Raw genomic sequence first — 26,774 nt, 5'->3', positions numbered from 1 at the left:
TTAAATAAACAGGGTGACAATATACAGCCTTGACGAACTCCTTTTCCTATTTGCAACCAGTCTGTTGTTCCATGTCCAGTTCTAACTGTTGCTTCCTGACCTGCATACACATTTCTCAAGAGGCAGATCAGGTGGTCTGGTATGCCCATCTCTTTCAGAATTGTCCACAGTTTATTGTGATCCACACAGTCAAAGGCTTTGGCATAGTCAATACACAGAAGAACTGTAAAAAAAAGATCTTCATGACCCAGATGAGCACGATGGTGTGACTGCTCACCTAGAGCCAGACATCCTGGAATGTGAAGTCAAGGGGGCCTTAGGAAGTATCACTACAAATAAAGCTAGTGGAGGTGATGGAATTCCAGTTCAGCTATCTCAAATTCTAAAAGATGATGCTGTGAAAGTGCTGCACTCAATATGTCAGCAAACTTGAAAAACTCAGCAGTGGCCATGGTACTGGAAAAGGGTCAGTTTTCATCACAATCCCAAAGAAAGGCAATGCCAAAGAATGCTCAAACTACTGCACAATTGCACTCATCTCACATGCTAGCAAAGTAATGCTCAAAATTCTCCAAGCCAGGCTTCAGCAATACGTGAACTGTGAAATTCCAGATGTTCAAGCTGGTTTTAGAAAAGGCAGAGGAACCAGAGATCAAATTGCCAACATCCACTGGATCATCGAAAAAGCAAGAGAGTTCCAGAAAAACATCTATTTTTGCTTTATTGACTATGCCAAAACCTCTGACTGTGTGGATCACAATAAACTGTGGAAAATTCTGAAAGAGATGGGAATACCAGACTACCTGACCTGCCTCTTGAGAAACCTATATGCAGGTCAGGAAGCAACAGTTAGAACTGGACATGGAACAACAGACTGGTTCCAAATAGGAAAAGGAGTACGTCAAGGCTGTATATTGTCACTCTGCTTATTTAACTTATATGCAGAGTACATCATGAGAAACGCTGGGCTGGAAGAAGCACAAGCTGGAATCAAGATTGCCGGGAGAAATATCAGTAACCTCAGATATGCAGACGACACTACCCTTATAGCAGAAAGTGAAGAACTGAAGAGCCTCTTGATTCGAGTGAAAGAGGAGAGTGAAAAAGTTGGCTTAAAGCTCAACATTCAGAAAACTGAGATCATGCCATCTCGTCCCATCAGTTCAGTTGAGTTCAGTCACTCAGTCATGTCTGACTCCTTGGTACCCCATGAACTGCAGCATGCCAGGCCTTCCTGTCCATCACCAACTCCCAGAGTCCACCCAAACCCATGTCCGTTGAGTCAATGATGCCATCCAACCACCTCATCCTCTGTTGTCCCCTTCTCCTCCTGCCATCAATCTTTCCCAGCATCAGGGTCTTTTCAAATGAGTCAGCTCTTCGCCTCAGGTAGCCAAAGTATTGGAGTTTCAGCTTCAACATCAGTCCTTCCAATGAATACCCAGGACTGATCTCCTTTAGGATAGACTGGTTGGATCTCCCTGAAGTCCAAGGGACTCTCAAGAGTCTTCTCCAATACCACAGTCCAGAAGCATCAACTTCTTCACAGTCCAACTCTCACATCCATACATGACCACTGGAGAAACCACAGCCTTGACTAGACAGACATTTTTTGACAAAGTAATATCTCTACTTTTTAATATGCTGTCTAGGTTGGTCATAACTTTCCTTCCAAGGAGTAAGCATCTTTTTAATTTCATGGCTGCCAGTCCCATCACTTCATGGCAAATAGATGGGGAAACAGTGGCTGACTTTATTTTTGGGGGCTCCAAAATTACTGCAGATGGTGATTGCAGCCATGAAATTAAAAGACACTTGCTCCTTGGAAGGAAAGTTATGACCAACCTAGACAGCATATTAAAAAGCAGAGACATTACTTTGTCAACAAAGGTCCATCTAGTCAAGGCTATAGTTTCTCCAGTGGTCATGTATGGATGTTGAGAGTTGGCCTGTGAAGAAAGCTAAGAACTGATGATTTTGAACTGTGGTGTTGGAGAAGACTCTTGAGAGTCCCTTGGACTGCAAGGAGACCCAACCAATCCATTCTAAAGGAGATCAGTCCTGGGATTTCTTTGGAAGGACTGATGCTAAAGCTGAAACTCCAGTACTTTGGCCACCTCATGTGAAGAGTTGACTCATTGGAAAAGACTCTGATGCTGGGAGGGATTGGGGGCAGGAGGAGAAGGGGACGACAGAGGATGAGATGGATGGATGGCCTCACTGTCTCAATGGACATGAGTCTGGGTAAGCTCCAGGAGTTGGTGATAGACAGGGAGGCTTGGCATGCTACGGTCCATGGGGTCACAAAGAGTTGGACACAACTGAGCAACTGAACTGAATAAGAACATAATATATAGCATGTTGACTACCGTTGATAATACTGGATTGTATATTTCAAAGTTGCTAATAGAGTAGATCTTAAAACTTATCAATAGGAAAAAAACCTGTAACTACATGGTGATCATATTCACAGATTTACCGTGATAATCATTTAGAACATATACAAATATCAAATCATTGTTATACCCGAAATAACATAATGTTACACATCAATTACATCTCAGTTAAAAAAAAAGGTTTACCATGTGTGACTTCAGTGGTTCCTTTAGTGGGCGTACAAAGGGTGGGAGTGGGGAGAGGCTTGAGCAAGTTATGATGCAAGCATGCACACACACCCACGTATAATTTGCCAATAAAGTATATGTATGAATTAAGAAGCAATATCTTTTAGTATATAATGATGATTTTGAGGCTGAAACTCCAATACTTTGGCCACCTGATGCGAAGAGCTGACTCATCTGAAAAGACCTTGATGCTGGGAAAGATTGAGGGCAGGAGGAGAAGGGGACCACAGAGGATGAGATGGTTGAATGGCATCATCGACTCGATGGACATGGGTTTGGGTGGACTCCGGGAGTTGGTGATGGACAGGGAGGGCTGTCTGCTGCAGTTCATGGGGTCGCAAAGAGTCGGACACGACTGAGCGACTGAACTGAACTGAATTGAATGACTTTAGAGACATTTCATTAGTAGCATTTTAATTTAGGAGGATTAGGAAAAGGTAGTATTTCAGAAATTCTGGGCACTGAGCTCCTTGTGGTTATAAAATGTTGGAAAAGTCCTAAGGCACAATGACACTTAAGGAACAACAACAATAACAAAAATTGGCTTAAAATGTGGAGAACTGTGGCAGGGGTCTTCATCACTGCAGAAGCAAACTGACATTGCCTCTGGCATTTTTATAAGCACAAGAAGATAAATTATTACAACTAGGACTAGGATTCTGGATACTTGCTAAAAGAGTTCAAATGTTGCCTAATTATCTAGTTTAGTCTATTCCAGTATTCACTTATTTAAATTCTTAATTAATACCTAGTCAAGTTCCACAAAGAGCTTTAAGGTCTATAAACTTTAATTTTTCCATGACTGCTCTGGGAATGAAACAGCAAAAGTAGCTAAAGTTAAGCAACAGGAGAAAGGAGAAACTGATACAGATAATTCAAATTTATTATGTCACTTAGTATTTCTAAAAATGAAAATCACTTCTTAAAATTCTGACCAACATCCAAATAACTTTCTCTCTCCAGCTAAAATGCTGCTTATTACTATTACATTCATTGTTTAGCCGCTAAGCTGTGTCTATCTCTTGCGACCCCATGGACTATAGCCTGCTAGGCTCCTCTGTCCATGGGATTTCCCAGGCAAGAATACTGGAGTGGGTTGCCATTTCCTTCTCCAGGGGATCTTCCTGACCCAGAGATTAAACCCATGTCTCCTGCATTGGAGGCAAGTTCTTAACCATTGAGCCCCCAAGGAATCATGAGATAATTAAATCCTCTCTTTTAGTCAGATTAGACTCTGCTACTTAACTCACTGTGCAAAGTGGATTGTGCTAATTCATAAGAAAGCTTACCTTTGACTAAGTTCCTCCAGGTAGCGACCACTGAGAGACATGTTAACTTCTAAGGCTTTAATACGGTTATTAAGTCTCATAAATACTGATTCCTTTTGGTTTGATCCATGTACAAGATTTCCATTAGCATATCCTAGATCTGAGGAGTTTTGCAGTTCAGCATAAAAATCTGTAGCTGTCCTCTGTAACCCTCTTAAAAGGACATCTTCTGGAGACTGTTCATCGTCTTTTACTTCAGGTAATGAAGAAGAATCCACAACAGGAGTGGAAATTTGCTTTGGTGTGTCAGCTATGTTCATTTTGGCTTCCCCAGCTTCAATGTCTGGCATAGTAGCTGTGTTTACAGGTGGCACTATTGTTTCAGATAGCTTTGTGGTAATTCGCATGGAGTTTATGTCTTCTTTTACAACATTATCCATTACTTTATCAAGTATTTTTGTTTCGGAGATCACAGTTGGTTTGTCTATAGAACTAAAACTCTCAGACCTTTTTTCTGTTTCATTATCAACCTCAACAGAACTGTCTTGGGGAATCACTTGTGATAGTGAATGCCCTGCCTCATATTTAACAGGCTCAGATACTTCTATTTTAGATAATGAGTTGATTTCTGGAGTAACATCTAAGAGAACAGACTGAGAAAGAGTTTGAGGATGGCTTGGTTCAAGTTCAATTGCATCTAAAGTGTGATTAATCAAATCTTCCTGGAGCACACCACTTAAATCATCTAGAACACTGGTTTCAGCTTCCTTTTCCTTCTTCTTACTCTCTGGCTCTCCACCTGGAGGCTGCAATAATGAAACATCTACTGGTTCTTCAGGAAGTACTAGTGGTGGTTCAGCTGACATAAGATACTCTTTTTGTTTACTCAGAGCAGTTCTGCTGCGTGGCCGGTAACGAGCAACTCTAACTGAACACCATTTATATATATATTCTGAAAAACTAGAAATACAACAAATTGTGGTGAGTTCACTGCAAAATATTTGTGTCTCTGACTCAAACCAAGGTGATGTTTCATCCTCTTGTTCACCACTACCCAGAAGGGTCACTGTAGAAGGACTTGCCTCCTCCTCTTCTTCTTGAACTAGCTGTACAATGGGACTTTCTTTTGTAGTATCTGGTGACAATGACTCAGTGTCATGTACGTGTCCTTCAGTGGTTTCAAACCTAGAAATACATATCCGTAATTATGCTTAAGGAAAATAAATGTATCACACATAAGATAAAAAGAAGGGGAAGTACAGAAAACACTCAAATTTACTTTGAATGAATTACTATCCTTCAAATCACTTTCATTATAAAAACAGTATTATTCAGGAATGGTAACAGAAAGATAATCTATCAAGTGACAAGCCAGATGATTCAAATCACTGTATTTTCCAAATCAAGTTTGTCTTTAATCCCTATTTAAGAATAGTTTGTTATGCAAATATTTCCATTTACTGAACATAGTACCTTTACTGAATATATTTCCATTTAGTGAAGATAGTACCCTTCCTCCCATATTCATCAATATCACAAGCTTTATCACCCCTTATATCAGAAACTGAGCTACCCAAGGGCTATGAAAGTCCCAGTTAGAACAAGAAGCCAGGACTCTTACTACAAATGCACTTTGTGCCTGAGTATCCTACTTTCAAGAGTCATCCTACAGTTGACCCTTGAACTGTACGCAGCAAGTCAGAGTTGCGGCCTTACACATTGTGTAACTTACAGCCTGTCCTCCATATCCACAGTTCCTCTATACTTTAGTTCTGCATCCACAGATTCAACCAACCGAGATCATCTGTACTGCAGTATTTACTAACGAAAAAATCCACGTGTAAATAGATCTGTACACTTCAAACCCATTATTCAAGGGTCATCTGCAGATTTCTCAAAGATCATTTCTCTATGGAGATTTGAGGAATTTCAATGTGGCATTACACACACACACAGGATTATCTGCTCTAGAAAGAAGAAAATATCTCTACTCCCCCCAAATAATCTCAGTATTATCTAGGCTAATTTTCAGCTATTGAAAGCTAAATACTTAATCATTGTAATGGAAATCCTGGCTAATAATAAACTATTAGTGTCACTAACTTAGTCCTATCTTTGGTCTCTGGAGTATGCGTGTCCAGTAGGGAAGAGTGGGGAATTCAAGCTGGTGGGAACAGTGTTGAAAATTATAATACGTGGTCCCTTCCAAGATAAAGGTAATGAATTTCCAGGTGCAGGCTTTGTAGCAACAAAGGTATAATTTGAAAAAACAAAGTAATTTGAATACCAAAAATAAATCTTCATATGTAAATTTTCCTACTGTGAAACACTACTAAAATTGCCAGGAAATGTCTTTAAATGAAGTCTAATATCATAACAGCAAAAGTAGGAATAAAAAAAAAACCACCAGTTATCTAGGGACTTCCTTTGCAGTCCACTGACTGGAACTTTGTCTTACAATGCAGGGGTATGAGTTTGATCCCTGGTCAGGAGAAGGCGATGGCGCCCCACTCCAGTACTCTTGCCTGGAAAATCCCATGGACAGAGAAGCCTGGTAGGCTGTAGTCCATGGGGTCGCTAAGAGTCGGACACGACTGAGCAACTTCACTTTCACTTTTCACTTTCATGCATTGGAGAAGGAAATGGCAACCCACTCCAGTGTTCTTGCCTGGAGAATCCCAGGGACGGGGGAGCCTGGTGGGCTGCCGTCTATGGGGTCGCACAAAGTTGGAAATGACTGAAGTGACTTAGCAGCAGCAGCAGCAGCAGGAGGCTAAGATCACAGATGCTCAGAGTCAAAAAACCAAAACATAAAACAAAAGTAATATCATAACAAATTCAATAAAGGCTTTAAAAATAGTCCACATTAAAAAATATATATTTTTCTACAGAAATTTTTTTTTAAAAGACAATATCTAAAAGCTGGACTTTCATTTTGTTAATAATAAAATAGTAAACAGACTAAATTAAAACATAATTAGGCTAAGCTTCCCTTAACAAATGATACAGATATAGACAGCTGTATATAGTCTTTACACAATATTTCTTACAACTAAATTGAATAATTTGGTAAAAATTAAGTTATACTATCTTTGTGTTGTGCTGTGCTTAGTTGCTCAGTCGTGTTCTTCTCTTTGTGACCCCATGGACTGTAGCTTGCCAGGCTCCTCTGTCCATGGGGATTCTCCAGGCAAGAATACTGGAATGGGTTGCCATGCCCTTCTCCAGGGAATCTTCCCAAGCAGGGAAGATCAGGGATCAAATTCAGGTCTCCCACACTGAAGGCAGATTCTTTATCATCTGAGTCACCAGGGAAGCCCTATCATCTATGTATACACTCTAATCAGAGTTACACTTTAAGAAACTCAAACCTGGGAAAAGAAAGTAAGTCATCATTTCATAAAAACTTTTAAGTGATACTGTATCATGGATTCTTTTATTTTTTTCAGAGGACTGCCATATAATCATCAAAAAGAATTTAAAACATACATGAAGAAACATTAAGTAAAGAAAGTTATATAAGAATATCTACTAAAAAACAAAACTCTAAAGCAGAAGAGTAAAAACTGCTACATTAGCCAGATGTGGTATCTTTCAATAAATATTTACACACACACACACGAGGGGGTAAATGTATGTGTGTGTGTGTGTGTGTGTGTGTAATTTAGTTTTGAAAAATAAAGACATACTATGTGTTAGTCACTGAAGAACCTAGTTACAAAACCGAGACAGATCCACATAATTAGAAACTTCAAGAATTTCTATCCAAGAGATTTCTTAGGACCATCTAGGAATCAGTAACACATAATGTTATATTTCAGGAAAACACAAATTTGACACTGTGCCCGTCAAAGCACAAAAATCTCATTTTTAAATTAACATAGTACCTTGGAATTACAGCTCAAAACCATACTCACTGCAGGTTTCATTACTTATTACCTTGAACTGTTTCATGTAAATATCTTATCTCATTATGTAGTGTTCCTCTGAGAGAAATGTCTGTCAAAGTTTACAAGGAGTATATCTAATGAAATATACATAGCTAAATTTATAATAACTATAACCAGATTACCCCAATAACCCAAATCATTAATGAGCCTATCTATTTTAGATCAGAGGTTGAGGTATAAACCTTAATCACCTCTACCTCTGGTCTAGAAAAAGACCAGAATTTGAGTAAGCTCCATGTTGGTGATGGACAGGGAAGCCTGGTGTGCTGCAGTCCATGGGGTCACAAAGAGTCGGACACTACTGAACGACTGAACTGACTGACTGACGCATATATATCCCTGCCCAAAGTAACCACTGCAACCTAGGGAAAGACCTGTATCATTCAATTTCAGAAATTGAACACTCTAAGAGTAAGCTGTGTGACCAACACATCGTTTAAAAATCACTGCTCTAAGTATTTCAGGTACCCTGTATAGCTTTCTAGGCATAGCACAGATATATAAATAATCAAGGCTTTTAAATCTGAACTCAATAAAAACACGTCTTTAAAATTTGTCCTCAAACTTATACCTGCAGAGTTAATTATTTGCAATAAGGAAAAGATTAAGTATTGTAAATAATAAAAGTAACACTATATCAAAATAACACAGATTTGGTCTATCTACGGTGAACTGCCAGTATACAAAAAGCAACTCAAAGATGTTTTAAGTGGCTGTGGAATGTCTGTCCCATGATTCAAAGTTTTTCATTTTCTACAGATCACAAGTACCTTTTTATGTACAAGTATATCTCCCTTTTAATAGAACTCTAATATCCCAATATAACTTACTCATGTGATGGAACAGGAGCTGAAACAGGAGCTGATTCAGGCATTTTGGGTGCAGCTGTGGCAGAAGCATTCTCAGATATAGTTTTATTTCCTATTTTAAGAAAGATGTCCATACTGAGTTTAATTTTAAAAAGCTATACCATGAAAATATTTCACTATAACAAATAAGGAACTTTAGATTCTCAAGGAAGAAGAAAAAAGGCAAACAGGTTTTCTACTGCAGACTCTGCTTTTTTTTTTCCATCAAGTTCTTTTAAAAAGAAATAATCATTGAAAGTCACAACTATAAGTAGTGCATATTCTTTCTCAACTTCTCAGAAAATTAAAGCAAGTAACTATGAGTTTTGTGTAATCTTACATGATTAATAAGACACTGGAGTTACTAAAGAGAATAAGAAGAAATAAATGGGACATTTTAAGTTTGCACTTAGAACTAAATTTTATTGAAGTATATTTGACATACAACATTATATTCATTTTCATGTGTACAACGTAGTGATTTGACATTTGTATACACTGCAAAATGATCACAATAAGTCTAGGTGCCATCTGCCACCACATTGCATTCCCCATGTTATATATTACAACCCCATGACTTATTTTATAAATGGAATGAAGTATTTTTGAAAACAAAAAAAAGGGCAAGATTGTTTCCCCTTGTTCATAATATTCATATTTCTATTACTTTCTAAATTGAATTGCTATTTGATAAATAAAAGCATACTTCAAGTAACCATTAGAGCATCAAAACCTCAGGAAAGAACTAGGGATAAAATCAATACTTCTACAGCAGGTTAAGAGTGAAAAATCAAATTAATGATTTTTATATAGAGTGAAAAATCAAATTAATGATTTTTATATAGACAAGATCCTATTTATTAAAGAGAACTTGTGAAATTCAAATAAACAATGAATAATAGAAGATTGGCAAGTTCCTTTGAATGGTTTCTGTATTTCTAAATAAAAAAATCAAACTGCTTGGCTTATTAATTAATTTTACTAACTAGGAAGACCCCTGGAGTATCATATATTTAAAAGACCCATAAAATGATCAGGTACCTTCTGTCAGGTCTTCAGTTTTTGCTCCCAGAATATTAGCGGCAATATTCACCATATTTAGAATGGCATCTAAAACAAAATTCAATCAGAAAAAGATACTAATACACCTAAATATTTTCATATAACTGATATCAGATAGTAATGGTCTTTTGCATTTTTTGGACTAATTACCTTTTTGCTCACCTTACTATTAGTCCAATACAGGATACAAATTTCAGGCAAAAAGTTATTATTGATAAATCTGAACTTTTATGTTCAGAAGGATTTTAAAATCTAATTATACTTTTTTTTACAAAACTTCTCCAAACCCTTCAGCAAATACTATCTTCAGCATATCACAAGATTCAAGTTTAATTCAGCATAAGCCTGCACTGAGACAGGAAAAAATTGTGACAACCAAAACCCATAATTTACAGAAAAGCCTTGTTTGATTGTTTTTTTTTAAAAAGAAAAGGTTCTACAGTTTAAACCAAAAACAAACAAAAAATCCTTTTCCTAAACATGTGTCTTTCATAGGTAAAAATAAATAAAATGGGAAGATTATTCTTCAAAGGACAGCAGAAAGACTATTTTCAACTATGAATATAAAATATCTAAGTAATATGGTTAAATCCCAAATTGACACTGCATAGAATCATGACTTTGATGACTTGTAACAATGTTTTATGGATAATAAATGACAAATTCTTTTCTGAACTGGGTGAATATGGGCACAGGAAGATGAATTAAAAGTCAAAGTCATAAAACTTAAGTGCTGTAGGTAAAGCAATCTGCATACTTTCTAATTCTTCCTCTTTTCAAAGTGGTTATCTCAATGATGAGTAAAGTGCTACAAACCTTAATATCTACATAAATGGCTGAAGATACATGAGGACCACGAAATGTCCTAACTCCATAAAAAGCTGGCTTGGAACAGAAGACTTCCTTCTAGTAATTTAATGTAATTTCACAGGAAATTAAATTCCAACTCCAATCTAATCTCTGAAATTCTACTAGAAGTTAATTCACCAGGTTTTTCTACCATTAAAATACTAACATCTGGCAGGGGCTACATATTAAACCTCATCACTTTTTTCCATCTTGGTTTCCTTTCCTAAAAGAGATCTGAGTTTTCATCACACTTTCATGAAAACCAGAGATGTGAGAAGTAGGAAAGGATCTAAAGAAGGAAAAGCTAGCATATTCAGAAGGTTGGGAACAAGCCAAGCACTGTCACCTGGTGCTGATACTGTAAACATATGCTTTATGACAGGTAAAAATAGGAGATTTTAGACTTTTAAATGTGATAACTAGTAGTACATAATTATTAATTTTAAACTTTACATAACTATGATTCTATAATCTGAAAGACAACAAGCAGTGGTACTTTGTTTCCAATCATTACTTGAACACACAAAAGCTTTATATTTGCTTTTGAAATATCTAGGATTATAGGTCAACCCTGTCCTTTCACCTGGGAAATTGTAAAAACAGAGAAGCAGTCTTAGATCTTAGGCTAAAGGACACCTCAGCATAAAAACAGGAAATGGAAACTCCATTCCCTTATAAACAAAACTGAAGTAGCAATGGAAACTCTGTATTTCCTCATAAATCGAATTTTAATGTCAACTAATATTGCAAGGAGATCAAACCAGTCAATCCTAAAGGAAATCAGTCCTGAAGATTCAGTGGAAGGACTGATGCTGAAGTTGCAATATTCTGGCCACTTGATGTGAAGAGCCGACTGATTAGAAAAGACAGTGATGCTGGGAAAGATTGAAGGCAGGAGGAGAAGGGGACGACAGAGGATGAGATGGTTGGATGACTCTATGGACATGAGTTTGAGCAAGCTCCTGGAGTTGGTAATGGACAGAGAAGCCTGGCATGCTGCAGTCCATGGGGTCACAAAGGGTCAGGACATGACTCAGCGACTGAACTGCTCTGAATATTGCAACAGTAGTATCTGATCCTCTACTTAGCCTGACAGCTGAAGTTCAATCAAAATTGACTGCTCACAGAACCCAAATTCTGAAATTAAGTTTATATTCTAAGTCCCTTATACTTGCTTCAAAGGGCAATCTTACTTCAGATTTCAAATTTTTGCATTTAAATTTTTTGGTATTATTATTAGAAGCTTTAAAAATGTGTATCTGTTAATCTGTGTAGAGAAAGAAGTTTTAGAGTATTACTTTTTAATGTAAATTTTTATACTAGTACCTAAAATAAGGAAGATTTATACATACTACTCATCATTTAAAAATATTGTTTATTATTTCAGAGAGCCATTTGGTAACAAAAGCAAAATCTGGCAGATTCTTCTTTCTCAGCCCATCTAACCTATTAAGAAATAATCTTGCTATGTTTACAGAATGCTGTCAAATACAGTTTTTTTCTTTTGGGAGAAAGCAGCTTTGTGAATCTTCTTACCAGTCTCACTTTGCATCTAAACACATGACTACTTGTCAGGATCATAATCTAATCACTGAAAAGCCTTCAGAAAGGCTAAAGGGTAAAAGCAACAATTTGGAATATAGTGCCATACTAGACACCTGCTCTCAATTTCTCAAGGATTTGCCAACTCCTTTCTCTTGAATTGGGTAACTTATTCATCCCATCCCATTACTTTAGGAATGAAACTCTCTCCTACGGACCAAATATTAACATGTTATATACACTAAGTCCCCAACACACCAATGGCTCTTTTTGATACAGAAAACCAAATGCCTATGCTACAACACAAGACAAATCGGTAAAAAAACTACTTCCTCCTATGTGTACTGAGCTACTAATTCTGCAACACACCTACCTTCATTCTCTGTTACTCCTTCTAGGATCTTAAAATAAATACATTCACAGAAAGTATTCTGACTTAAAACAAAAACTACAGTTTGTCTTAAACTTATACAGAAAGAGAAGCAGAAATCTGGCCCTTAGCAAATCTGATGACTCTAATAAAATACAGATCATATTTAGAAGTAAAGGCAGACTTGCAAGAATATCAAAGTAGAGAGTGGCCTGGAAGACCCACATGACCAAACACAAGTAGAGTAGATTGATATGAAGAATTTCTTTTGATGTAAAATATTTAAATGCTCTAGCTCAAGAATGTAAACAAAAGATTCAGGCAGAAGAGTCCCAGAATTGGCAAACACAGAAAGCCAAGAATGTTGCTCTAAGATAGTAGTCTCTCCTTTCTGGAAGTTCAGTAAATTATGTAATATCAAAAATGTCTAAATAAGCAGCATGCTTATTAGAGCAGCATGCATACTCTTTGACAATCAAGTCCCATTAGAAGCAACATACTCTGGTGACATATATTTCCTATGACTACCAATTACTCAATAGCAAAAGAAAAAAAGAGTTTCTCTTTTAAATTAAAGCACAGAATTCTGTTTCGGAGACATTGTGTAAATATTCAAAATAAATTAGGTGCAAAATTGGCCAATTTCAAGCTAATTTAGAAAGTGGTGATGATTATAGTCAAATTCAGACATTCCACTGCCAGAGACGAGCTCTTTGGCCTGATTCCACCTTGTTATTTTTTCCTAACATTATATTACATTGGAGAAAGTAACTAGGTCAAGCTCAAAACCAGTCTAGACTATTCAGAGAAAACCAGAAGGATATAGGTATCAAAGGCAGCAGTATTAGGTCATGCTTATTAACTTAATAACAGCAAAGTCTTATCACTCAGCTACTACCACCTCTCTTGTTCTGAAACATCAAGAAATGGATATCTTTTTAAACCTCTCGTACTTGGGCTCAGGTGATATCCTCCCATCCACCTTGTCTCACTATACAAAATTTTTCAACACCTAGGAACACCGGAACGTAAATGGACTGCTCTTCCAGAAAGCCATAGAAACAAAAATGAAATGTGTTCCCAAGAAACATATCTTCAAAGAAAAAGATCCAGAAAATAGGGTCTAAAAAAATTCTATGTCTCATTAATTAAAATAATACATCAGTCAGAGAAGTGATTACAAATAAGGAAATGTCCTCTACTGAAAACATTTTAATGCTGTCTTGGAGTTAATCCCACAGGAAGATAAAGAAAGCAAAATATCAACAAAATTCTCCCCTATCAAAAACTATAGTAAATCATTACTTCTGGAAGGTGCCCCTTTGTTCCCAGTAACCACCAAAAACTAGACAACTTTTAGTCTGGGGCTATTTTCTGACCCCATAAAATAACAATGCTGCCTCACAGCTAAATCAGCATTACTGAATTATGATATGATGACTATTACATAATATAAACTTTAAATATAAATATATTAAATATAAATAAATATATTTAATTTAAAATATAAATTTTAAACTACAAATTTAAGGACAAGAACAAACATCTTAACATCCAATTAAATAAAATAGCATCATTGTCTCATTCCTAAAAAACTATCCCATAGCAGCGAATGAGGCACCTGTTTTTACTGCTATCATCAGCAGAAATTGCTAACTGCTAAGTCACTTCAGTCCTGTCTGACTCTGTGCGACCCCACAGATGGCAGCCCAACAAGCTCCACCGTCCCTGGGATTCTCCAGGCAAGAACACTGGAGTGGGTTGCCATTTCCTTCTCCAATGCATGAAAGTGAAAAGTGAAAGTGAAGTTGCTCAGTCATGTCCGACTCTTAGCGACCCCATGGACTGCAGCCTACGAGGCTGCTCCATCCATGGGATTTTCCAGGCAAGAGTACTGGAGTTGGGTGCCATTGCCTTCTCCAAGAAATTGCTATGGATACACTTAAAAGTAATCAATAATATCTAAAAAGTCAGTTGACTAGCAACAGAGTAAAAATATATTAAGCTAATCTATAACAAAGTTAAATATTACATAAACGCATTCCCTTTATGCAGTTATTTTTTAACATTCTTTTTCCTATTCCCTAAAAAAGTCCACTGAAATCTATAGTCTTCTATGGAGAGGGAGAGGACAAGAAGAAAGAAAGGGAAAAAGATAAAAGATGAGAAGAAGTGAGACAAGTGACTCTTAATTTCATATAGTGTAGCCACTCAAATATCCACCTAGGTATAGGTACTACTGGTTGAGTACCTTAAAAAGCTATGAGGACAATATACACAGACTGGGATTCAAACAACTCAAGAGTAAAAGAAAAATGCACAAATCGTCTTCTATGTTACTAAGATTTACTTTCATTAAATTCAATTATTAACCTTCAAATAAAAAGTCCTTATTTTGGGGGACTAACCAAAAATAACAAATGTAAAATATACCTACCTGCATTCTAACAGTAAAAATAAAGTGTTAGTCGGTAAAGGTCTTTCCAGGAGTCTACTTGGCTAGCCTATCTATAAGTTCGGATAATAGGCTGGCAAGACAAGAAGCTAAACAACTAGTATCTTAGTCATTTTTTTTTTCAGTTTACAAAGAGTGTATTATTATCACTATTATTGTTACTGCTTGGGAATCACCATTATCATGAATAAGAACAGCCTTTATGCTTTATAATTAATCAGGAAACTAACCATACCCATACATTAACAAATCCTCATTTGGTAGGATTTCACTGATGAGTACCACTTCTAAAATAAACTCCTTTCCTACCAAGTATGATTACCTAGATGCTCTTATTTATATGGTCTAGGACCTCTTTAATAATTCTTTCCCCAAGTAAATTCATATCCCATTCTTCACTCTAAGGAACTTGCCTAAAAATATAACTACTTCATTTTTGTAAAAGAACCGACCTATGCTTGCATTTTGCCTCTCTTCTTTGTTTACATATATTCTACTTTATTCCTATGAAAATACTTCAGAAAAGTATTCTTTGATTTCAACTCAAAGTTCAACACTAGGACAGAAGGAGCCCCCTAAACTTCAAAACAAAATGTTCACATATGCCGGGAAACAGAAGTTGAGATATACTTTAATAATAGTGACTAGAAAAACCCCCAAATACTCACTTGTAGCAGAACCAAGAAGGTTTTTTGAGGATTTATCTTCCCCAGTATTATAATCCAGTGGGTAATCTGTTCAAAGAGAAAATGAAGGTTAATTACACTGAGAACTATCTCAGATGATATGTTTAAAAGCACAAATTATGTCAACTGACAAAACAATTTTACAGTTTTCATTATACATCCAAAGCACATTCACAAAAAAGGAAATTCATAAACCATTTATCAAACAGATAAAAACCAAAGAATATATTTCTACTGCTTGCAAAAATTTTAATCACATTTGTAAGACTTTTATTCAAGCTTTCAGTGTAGTTTACCAACCCCTAGTAAATGACTTCACTTATGGGAAAACTAGGGAATGCAAAAATTAGATTTTTCAGACTACAGTTTAAGACATCTTAAAATAAGAACTTAATAAAATAGAAATGGAAGGTGTCATAAAACATTCTCTGACCTCTGCAGGCTCATGGGAATTTCTCAAAAACTCATGCCTCAATATGCTTGCTTGCTTGCTCTTAGGCTAAAGGCAAATCAAAGAAACACATGCTCAATTCTACTATGTCAGTTGCCTTTGAGTAATAGGCTTTGGGGCCTGGCATAGGGATATAACCATAATTTATTAGCACTGGGGTAATGGAAGGGAGTTTCAAGTCAAATAACTGATCAACAAGCAGAAAACTATTTTAGAAAATAGGTTTAGGAGAAAATTAGTTACTAGGGTTAAAAACAAGGAATAAACTAAAGACTAATCATCATGGTGATCTTTTTAAGTGACCTACATTTACCCATTTAAAAAACAAAAATATATACATAAATAGTTACTTTTTAAAAATCACTCACCATAGTCCTCATCAAATAGTTCTTGACGTTCTGACTGATACTGGGAATCAGCAATCTCTTCATATTCTTCCACCATGCTAGTGCCAAATACCCTGTTAACAACAATTTCATTGAAGTTTTTCATTAATGTCTTATTAAGACTCATCTCTTCATAATAAATGACAAACTATAACAATTTTGGTTGTTTTGAGCATCATTAACTTTGAACTCAAAAACAATCACTTTCTCAATCCACTGTTTTCATTACAATGTTAATCTATTTAAGGCATTTAAAAATATAATGACTAATAGGCCAATGACTTATTGGCCTAAAATGTTTCCATTTATTATCATCATATCAAGCAAGCTAAACTGAACATATAAAATGAAGGTTCTTTTTTCCTAACAAAGGAAAAATAATTTTTCAAGGAGGATTCACAAATCGTGGTTTATTCAGCTTGTGAAACTTACATAGCAGTTTAAAGAAATCAGAAATATACTATTACAATCATTATCAAATCATATTGATAGATACAAAATGAAACTGCAAAATATATATAGTTTAGCATAAAAAATTTTAAATACTTTTTTCAAGGATATAATTATGAATATAAATTCTCAAAAAAAATTAGAAATGATACATGCCAAATTCCTATCTAAATTTTTACACTTCTCTAAACTGTATGCAAAAGGAAGAAAGGTTTAGCAGTATATTTTTTATGGTGTTATCTCACATAATAACAAATTATTTCTTCACTTTAAATATACTGGGATTTTTATGTTGCCTTTTTTTCTTTTTAAACCACTCAGTAAATATTTTTGCTCTGTATTACCTTATAAGGCTTAATGGACAAAAGTGCTCTGATCCAAAATGTGATACCAACTCCACCTAAAGAATAAAAGCACACAAAATGGCAAGCCAGCACAGTGTATGTGAAATTATCTAACAAAATATTGTTTTTTCATTACAATATTTCTAAAAATAAAGTCCTAATTTTCCCCAAAACTAGTATTTGTAAAGTTCTGCTTTGCCATGCAATAATATGTCATGCCCTATTATTCAATATTGCAAAAGAGAAGGTTGCTAACCTTTATGTACTTGATGAACATCTGAAGCAAGAGAAAGGAAAAGAAAAAGAAATCAGTTCCAAAGTCTGAATAACATGCCATAAGCAACATTCAATATTTGTAAATTATATTGTATAATTAAAGTATAGAAAGCAATATACTGTGATGGATAACATTGTAGTACTCATTTCTTTGCAGAAACCAAAGCAGTGACTTGCATTTATTTTTACCATCACAACTAGAAACTATAGTGCAACTGTAATGAAATAAATTAACTTTAACTTAACATCCACTGCTGCTGTTTTATTTATCCATTAGATCTGAAAGCATTCTAAAAGTAATTAAAGCATATCTAGAAATAACCTGTCTTATATTACACTAAGTATTATAAATGTTATCATGTATATACCTACATATTAATTAATACATTGATACCTATATGTGGCTATACATATCTATGAACATACATATTGATAAAAAGATTAACATAATAAAAAATAATATTTATTCTTGAACAATACTATATACAAACTATTTTGGGGAAAACTTGGATTTCTGATATGCTGCTATTTTAAGTATAACTTATAGAACTAGAGGATATTTATCAATTCATTTTTAAAATATAAGCTATTAAAAAGCATTTTTTTAAATATGAGTTTTAATTCTTTTGGGATGAGCAAAACTCAGGTAAACTTATATAACATTTATCAATATAAAATAAGAATCAGAAGTAAATGTTTTTTGCTTTTAGGTTTAAATCTACCAAATAGGGCTTTTAAGAAAACCAGTCATCAAAATGCTCTATAGTCTCCCGTTATAAAGAAGACAAAGTAGGGAGCTTTATATAGGATTTTTCTGTTATCACTAATAAAATGTTCTGTTTTTAACAAAGTAGACTCTATAAAGAATGATTCTTGGAACTATTTTATAACGTGTGAGTTGTTTTCACTGCAAAATCAGGTATTGTATCATCTGCCAAAGTATTTTATGTTTTTTTTTTTTTGGCATTACAGTATAGAAACTGCAACATAAAAAGGTCATTAAACTGGTTCAGAATTCACTTTAAAAAGAAACTGAAAATGTATCATCATTTTTCTGAACACTGTTGAATCATTAACTGAAAATATCAACTGTACTTTAAAAACAGCATTTTTATAAAAATATTTTTATATGGAGAGTAGGAATACTACAAGTTTACCCATTTACAGAAGCCAATTTAATACATGCTTACAAAAGACACAGAAAGTAAAATCCCAAGAGACAAGTAGGTAGGTATAAGTTTTCACATTTAAAGAAGAAATAATTAGGAAGAAAATTAGAGCTGCTGTCATTCCAAAAGGTCTTACTAACAACACAGTTGTACTTTAAGGTATGGCTATAGTATCATAAAGAAAAAAAAAGGAAGAAATAAAAAGGAGTAAGAAATTCCCATATTTTGTCTAAATTCAAGAGTGATAATAATTCTATTTTGGTAAATAATTCCACCTCAAGACTGGTGAGAGAGGCAGTAGGAATTTATGGCTTTTATTAGAGTATAGCTGATTTACAACAGTGCATTAGTTTCCGCTGTACAGCAAAATTTATCAGATATATATACACACATACATATACATACACACACACACACACACACACTCTTTTATACACACTCTTTTTAGATTCTTCACCCATACAGGTCATTACAGAGTACTGAGAAGAGTTTCCTGTGCTATATGGTAGGTTCTTATTGGTTACCTACTTTATGTATAGTAGTGTGCATTTGTCAATGCCAGTCTCCCAATTTATCTCTCCTCCTACCCTCCACCTTACCCTCTGGTAACCATAAGTTTCTTTTCTACATCTGTAGTTCTATTTCTGTTTGTAAGTAGTTCATTTGTACCATTTTATAGATTCTACATACAAGCAATATGACATGATATTTATCTTTCTCTGTCTTATTTTACTTAGTACAATTTCTAGGTCCATCTGTGTTGCTGCAAATGGCATTATTTTGTTCTCTTTTATGGCTGAATAATATTCTATCATATATATGTACCACAGCTTTTTTATCCATTCTTCTGTCAGTGGACATTTAGGTTGCAGCAGGAATTTAAATGGTTAAAACTTTATTTGAAATTGTTACTTAGACATATAACATTTCACCTGAATATACAAAAGACAAAAAGCTATAATGAAAAATAACTGGGCATTAAAATAGAAATCTCAGAATCAGATTTTGATAAGAAACCAGACCTGCTTTAAAGACAGCAGTGAGTAACTGATTCAGGTTTTAAAATATAAAGAAATATAATATTATAAAGATGACATTTTATATCAAGACTTCAAAAATATTAAGAGTTATAATTTGGAATCTCATCAAAGCCACAGATATCAAAAAACTAGCCTAGGTTTCCAGTTACATAAAAGGGAATGTATTAGTATTTGTCCCATAAAATAATATATTCAAGAAAGAATTATTTTATTAAAAGGAATACAGCAATACATTTCCTCTTAATTTTTCTTATTTCTAAATAGGTGAGGTATCAAGTATGAATAATAGGTATGTTTCATTATAGAACACAGTTCTGTAAAGATAAACATTACCTTCACATATTTTGCATACATCTGTTCATCTAAAGGGAAACTCTGGACATTCCTCTCATCTCTACCATGGAAAGTACCCAGCTTAATCCATTTATTTGTAGGGTATCTAGAAAATAAAAAAAATATTAACATTCCTTTTTAGAAAATCATAAATCACACATTGAGAGGTCCTATCATTTTCAAATGAGATCTTGTACTTTTTTTTCCCCTCTCCAGGTAACACATTCACTTAACATAGTTTAAATATGAGTTAAGCATCAAGTTGAATAAATACATTTTCTTTTCCAACTAAACTCTGACAGGTTTCTCCTTATGAAGAAAGACTATCTTGAAAAATCACACTATCAAATAGAAGACAAGAAGAAGACAAAAAGGACCAGGAGTGCCTCTTGGAGTTTTACAGGGCTTCCAAGTAAACTGGAGGCTTTAAAACACAAAGTAGCCAAGAGAGTGTTTTGGAAGGATGAGGTACTACTCTTTATGTACCAGTAAGTGTGTGCTCAGATTGGCGCTTTTGAACTGTGGTGTTTGAGAAGACACTTGAGAGTCCCTTGGACTGCAAGGAGATCCAACCAGTCCATCCTAAAGATCAGTCCTGGGTGTTCATTGGAAGGACTGATGTTAAAGCTGAAACTCCAATACTTTGGCCACCTGATGTGAAGAGCGGACTCATCTGAAAAGACCCTGATGCTGGGAAAGATTGAGGGCAGGAGGAGAAGGGGGCGACAGAGGATGAGATGACTGGATGGCATCACTGACTCAATGGATATGGGTTTGGGTGGATTCCAGGAGTTGGTGATGGACAGGGAAGCTTGCGTGCTGCGGTTCATGGGGTCGCAAAGAGTTGGACATGACTGAGCGACTGAACTGAACTGAAGTGTGCGATGATATAAAGCATAAGTACTGGTTGAAAGGGAAACAAAAAAAGTCATTTACTATCATATTTGAATTTCACAGCACTTACACAGCTTTTTCGATTTTAAAGGAAATCTAATGCAAAAGTCCCAAACTACTGTTTTTCTTTACTACAGCATTTAGAGAATTCCTCAAAGTAATGAGTATTCTCTTATCACACTAAAAAAATACACTTTACTTGTCATAGCTGAACACATTCATTTGACAGGTAAGAAAATTACAGCTTAGGGAAAAAGGAAATGATCTGAGCTAAGTTAGTTAAAGAAATATGAGTAAGAGATCTTGAGAAATCATTTTGAAAACTATATATAGGCAATGCTACATGTAGGGTAGGGGAAGAAACACCACAGAAAATTCTTAATAGTCAATAATAAAAGAAGGATTAAATAAATAACAGCATCTTACATGGTAACATTGCGGGCACTCAAAAAGCATTTATGGAATGAACAAATACCTCCATCTGGAGGAAAATATCAAGTATTTATTAAAAACGATGTGTTTAAAACAAAAAAAAGGATATTCTCAAGATGTAAGCATCGAAACTGATTTTTGATAGAACTATGCAAGGAGATCCAACCAGTCCATTCTGAAGGAGATCAGCCCTGAGATTTCTTTGGAAGGAATGATGCTAAAGCTGAAACTCCAGTACTTTGGCCACCTCATGCGAAGAGTTGACTCATTGGAAAAGACTCTGATGCTGGGAGGGATTGGGGGCAAGAGGAGAAGGGGACGACAGAGGATGAGATGGCTGGATGGCATCACTGACTCGATGGTGAATGAACTGAACTGAGTTCACTGAGACTCACTCAGTGAGTCTCAGTGAACTCCGGGAGTTGGTGACAGACAGGGAGGCCTGGCGTGCTGCGATTCATGGGGTCACAAAGAGTCGGACACGAATGAGTGACTGATCTGATCTGATAAACATATAAATGTGTATAAAAGACTGGAAGGGAATGTATTAAAATGTTAATACAGTATCTTTGGTTGATAGAACTGGGATTCTCTACCAAATTCCTTAGAATGTATGTTTCTCTTATAATCACACATATATACCAAAGTTTTTAAAATACACTTTAACAAAAACATATGCTGTAAAATGATGTAAAATGAAATATTCATATGTTTTTAATAACTTTTTAAAGAAATGTTTGGAAGCAATACAGCATAATAATTAAAAGTAAGGACTTCAAAATCATAGAGATCTATGTTTGAATCTTGGTTGTCTAACTCACAAATCACATGACCTAGATAGGCTATTTAATCTCTCTCTGTTTCATCTCATAAGGGAATAACATCAGAGGGTTGTTATAAGCACTATATAAGTTAATGAAAGTAAACTAACAAATGACTACCCTACAACAGTATTATTACTGTTCTTCCAAATGGATACAAGTTGATTGAAACAAAAAACAAAATAATTAAAGTTTTAAAACATGACCCATTTTAAAATTTTTATTCTGAAAATCCAATATTAATTCCATAGAAACCAGCTTTAGAATTTACCTGTCACTGATAGAAACCAGAAAGTCTTTAGGAGTAGAAGAAAATAATTCATAATTTGCAATATCAAACTGTTTTACTTGAATTGGTTCACAGAGTTCAATAACAAACCTTTAAAAAGAGCACAAGACAATTATTTAGATAAACCAACTAGAATAACAATTCATATTAAACACGACATTAACAGCCTACATAAACTAGACCTCCATTAAGTTATTCATTAAAAAAAGGAAGGAAGGAAGAGGATTTGAGAAAGAACACCCCTAAGTATTCCCCAAGCATAGCATTAGTAGGGAAAAAAATACTGATTTTGTCCTACAGTATTTTTTTAATAAAGATTCTTTTCTAATGACAAAGCTCATTCTTGGAGAAGGAATGATTTGACGAAGAACTAGTAAGAGTGTCACCTGACTAGTCTAGAGGGAAGTTTGGCCATATTATCTCAAAAGGTACCACAGCTGTTGATTCAGCAATATACTCTTAGAAATTTAATCTATGGACACACAGCTCCAAATGATCACCCTTTTATATGCATCTTAATAAATATATCAAAGTACAGTTTATAAAAGTGAGGGCTAGAGGGGAGGGAAGTCAACCTAAATGTTTAATACAGAGGACTGATTGACAAATTATGGCCCCATTCAGACAATGAAATAACAAACAGCTATTAAAAATGATACTAGAAACTATATATTGCATTTATATAAAAATATAGAAAATACAGACCAATGTATAGTGATAGAAAACAGATCTGTAATTGCTATGGGGGTAAGGGGGGGGAAGGAAAAATCATAAAGGAGCATGAAGAAAATTTGGGGGGAGACAGATTATGTTTATTATCTTCACTGTGGTGATGGCTTCATAGATGCATACATATCAAAACTTATCAAACTGTACACTTTAACATTTTACAATTTATTTTACATTTAGTTTTTTATATGTCAATTACGCTTCAATAAAACTGTTTTTAAAAATAACACCACACTAGTGAATAAAACAAAAAAAAAGCAGACTCACAGGTATAGAGAACAAACTAGCGGTTACCAGTGGGGAGACGAACAGGGGATGGCAAATAGGGGTAGGGAAAGAAAAGTAAGGGTTATTATGGAACTATATGAAATCACGTGTGTGAAATTTTTGAAAAAAAAAAAATGATATTTGAGATACGTATCATGGACCTGGAAAAGATGCCACAAAATATTGCTATTTAGGAAAACATTAACAGTATGGTTCTGCATGTGTAAAATAAAACTACATCTAGCATGGCATTTGGGGAAAGAAATACTCATGACATCTAACTCTAATCAATACTTTAATAAAATAATTATTATATCAAATGAGATTATATACACTGACAAGTAAATGTTAAATTAAAAGCATTACAATTAACATATTGTGTTAATGTTGGGGAGCAACAGAACTGAATTCCAGAAGATGGTAAGAACAGCCATGATTCAGAGAACAGCTCCTGATAAAAAGTAAACTAACGGTTGCTGAATGCTTAGTCTGTGTCAGGTACCATTTTAGATGATTTATGTCCATGCTCTGATTTAATTCTTACAACCAAAATGCACAGGAGATTATCTCTATTTTACAGAATCATTCAATTGGTTACTTCACATTTTTCTTTTCTGCCTTTTTAAAATAAAACTTGTTCCCCTCTCCAAAGATGTAGCCAAGCATATAGTCACTAATCAAAGACTGTTTTTCCCAGTCTTGGCAAGGTTACTTAATTATGGTGATGGGATGTGGGCAGAAGTCTCCAGTGCAACTTTCAGGTCAAGCCTTCAAAAGGAAGCTGCTACCTCTACTTCTGCTTTCTCCCACCTTACAGGTAGGTCACAATGAAGATGTGATAGGAAGAAATCATCACAGCAATGCAGGCAGGGACAACATCTTGGAGGTGGTAGAAAAACATGACAGAAGGTAAATGTGTCCTTTAATTGTTTTCTATTATACCCCTGCCCCACATATCAACTTGAGGTTTCTGTGTCAGAAAATTAACTATCTTTTTCAAACCACAGTTCATTTGTCTCTGTTAAAAAGGCAGAATCAAGAGCCCTAACTAAGAGTTATTTAGCCAGTAAGTAACAAAGTTAAAAGTTAAGAGAGACATCTATCTGGCTCCAAAGCCTAAACACTGTACTACCACCCCAGGGAGAGGAAACTAAAGAAAATCAGACTCAGATTTTGCTTTTTATTTACAAATCTAATAGAGCACTAAGAAGAAAAAGCAAATTCTCCTCTACCTCTTTTGCATACAACGTTCTCAATTTCTAAGAAGATATGAGCTATATTATTGATACTATTAAAATAAATTTTTGGACAAATGTATTACCAGGTGTACAGTCAATCCACCAAGAAGATTTAACATTTCTAAAACTTATATTAAAGTGTAACTGAGCGACTTCACTTTCACTTTTCACTTTCATGCACTGGAGAAGGAAATGGCAACCCACTCCAGTGTTCTTGCCTGGAGAATCCCAGGGACGGGGGAGCCTGGTGGGCTGCCGTCTATGGGGTCGCACAGAGTCGGACACAACTGAAGCGACTTAGCAGCAGCAGTAAACACTCATAATATATATATATAAAATTAGTAGTACATATGTTATTGTGCCTCATAAAGGTTGATTTTAAAATGCTTTTTTATCGAAGCCTCATCTTTTATATTTTCTTAGAGGTAGATAACACCACATGTAAATTAGTAAAACTATGTATAAAAGCTGACACATCTAATTTCAACATACTTCTCTTAATTAATAGTAGGTCAGAAATCTTAAAAGATCAGTAAAGTAGCAGACGTAAATATAAGAGTACTTTGACATAATACCACATGTCAAAATTTAGATGATATCAACATATTACACAAATCTGCAAATGCAATGCAATCCCTATCAAAATACCAATGACATTTTTACAAAACTAGAATGCATAACTCTAAAATTTAGGTGGAAACACAAAATATCCCATATAGCCAAAATAATCTTGAGAAAGAACAGAGCTAACCTTAGACTTATCTGCAAAGGTACAAAGAAAAGATTTTTTAACTCTAAGAGAATACCATAAACAACTTCATTACAAAAACCTTCAAAATGGATTAAAGACAAATTTCTAGAAAAATGTAATTAACCAAACTAATTTACTAAAACTAAGTTGAGAAGAAATAGAAAACCTATACAGACTCATGTATGGGCTTCCCAGGTGGCACTAGTGGTAAAGAACCCGCCTACCAATGAAGGAGACTTAAGAGACAAGGGTTTGATCCCTGGGTCAGGAAGATCCCCTGGAAGAGGGCATGACAACCCACTCCAGTATTCTTGTCTGGAGAATCCCATGGACAGAGGAGCCTGGTGGGCTATACAGTCCATGGGGTTGCAAAGAGTCGGAGAAGACTAAAGCAACTTAGCACGCATACCGTCTCATAATTACTGTTTTTAAATATGGTTTTTAAACCTTGCCACCTATTCACACAAGTATGAAACAATGCATGCACAAGCTTATTTATAATAACTATCTGTTATGGCAAAAGATTACTATAAACAACCCAAATACTATCAACATAAGAGTAGTTAAATCTTGGTACAATTATATAATGGAATTTCATGAAGTTATCAAAAAAAAAAAAAAGAAAGAAAAAGTTTTATGTATGAATGAAATAGAAACATCACCAGAAAATTTTAAGTTAAAACTTAATTCAAGGTGATAAATATTATGTATAATATGCTGCTGTGAAAACTGAGAGATAAATAAAATCTCTATGTTTTTGCATAAAGAAAATAAAAAGGTATCTAAAAATTCAACAGTGAATAGGAAGATAGATGATAGACTGGAAGTGTATTTCTCATTGTAGCTCCTCTACCTCTTTTAAACACCTTTTTGAGTTTGAGCCACATGAATGTCCTATTTTTGAAATCACATATTTAATTTAAAATTAACATCTTCCCTGAAGCATGGAAGGCTTTACAGTTGAGATTCAAATTGAGAATATCTTGAGAAAAAAGAAGCTTGAGATATCATACTCCCTAACTGCAGATTATACAACAACCCTACAGTAATCACAACAGCATGGTAGATACAGAAACAAGATACACAGATCAGAGGCTCAGGACAGAGAGCCCAGAAATGACCCCATGAACATAGGGTCGATCCACCCATGACGAAGAAGACAAGAAGAAAGTAAAACAAACTCGTGGCTAACAGGAGGCAGAGGGAACGGGAGGGACGAGATAGGGGTACAGAATTAAGAGACATAAAAT

The 26,774-nt window shown here is 35.0% G+C and overlaps 1 protein-coding gene across 7 annotated transcripts in view; it reads right to left on the bottom strand.

Moving 5' to 3' along the window:
* Positions 1 to 26,774, bottom strand: part of SUCO (SUN domain containing ossification factor) — a 90,625-nt gene that overhangs the window by 21,375 nt on the left and 42,476 nt on the right. For 4 of the 7 annotated variants that reach the window (XR_008714902.1, XM_055582251.1, XM_055582248.1 and 1 more), the window contains exons 10-18: positions 22,522 to 22,629; positions 20,104 to 20,209; positions 17,542 to 17,562; positions 17,286 to 17,341; positions 16,474 to 16,565; positions 15,637 to 15,702; positions 9,732 to 9,800; positions 8,673 to 8,763; positions 3,914 to 5,077 (exon numbers count right to left, since the gene is read on the bottom strand). Coding sequence is in view for 6 of the 7 variants with exons in the window: in XM_055582251.1 (XP_055438226.1) it covers positions 3,914 to 5,077; positions 8,673 to 8,763; positions 9,732 to 9,800; positions 15,637 to 15,702; positions 16,474 to 16,565; positions 17,286 to 17,341; positions 17,542 to 17,562; positions 20,104 to 20,209; positions 22,522 to 22,629 (1,773 nt within the window). In the remaining variant the exon portion in view is untranslated. The remainder of the gene's footprint in view (positions 1 to 3,913; positions 5,078 to 8,672; positions 8,764 to 9,731; positions 9,801 to 15,636; positions 15,703 to 16,473; positions 16,566 to 17,285; positions 17,342 to 17,541; positions 17,563 to 20,103; positions 20,210 to 22,521; positions 22,630 to 26,774) is intronic. The other 3 variants (XM_055582253.1, XM_055582250.1, XM_055582252.1) reach the window with 2 other exon arrangements.

This window comes from Bubalus kerabau, chromosome 5, assembly GCF_029407905.1.
Source record: "Bubalus kerabau isolate K-KA32 ecotype Philippines breed swamp buffalo chromosome 5, PCC_UOA_SB_1v2, whole genome shotgun sequence".
Classification (NCBI taxonomy): Eukaryota; Metazoa; Chordata; class Mammalia; order Artiodactyla; family Bovidae; genus Bubalus; species Bubalus kerabau.
This window is presented reverse-complemented; position numbering and strand designations above follow the sequence as displayed.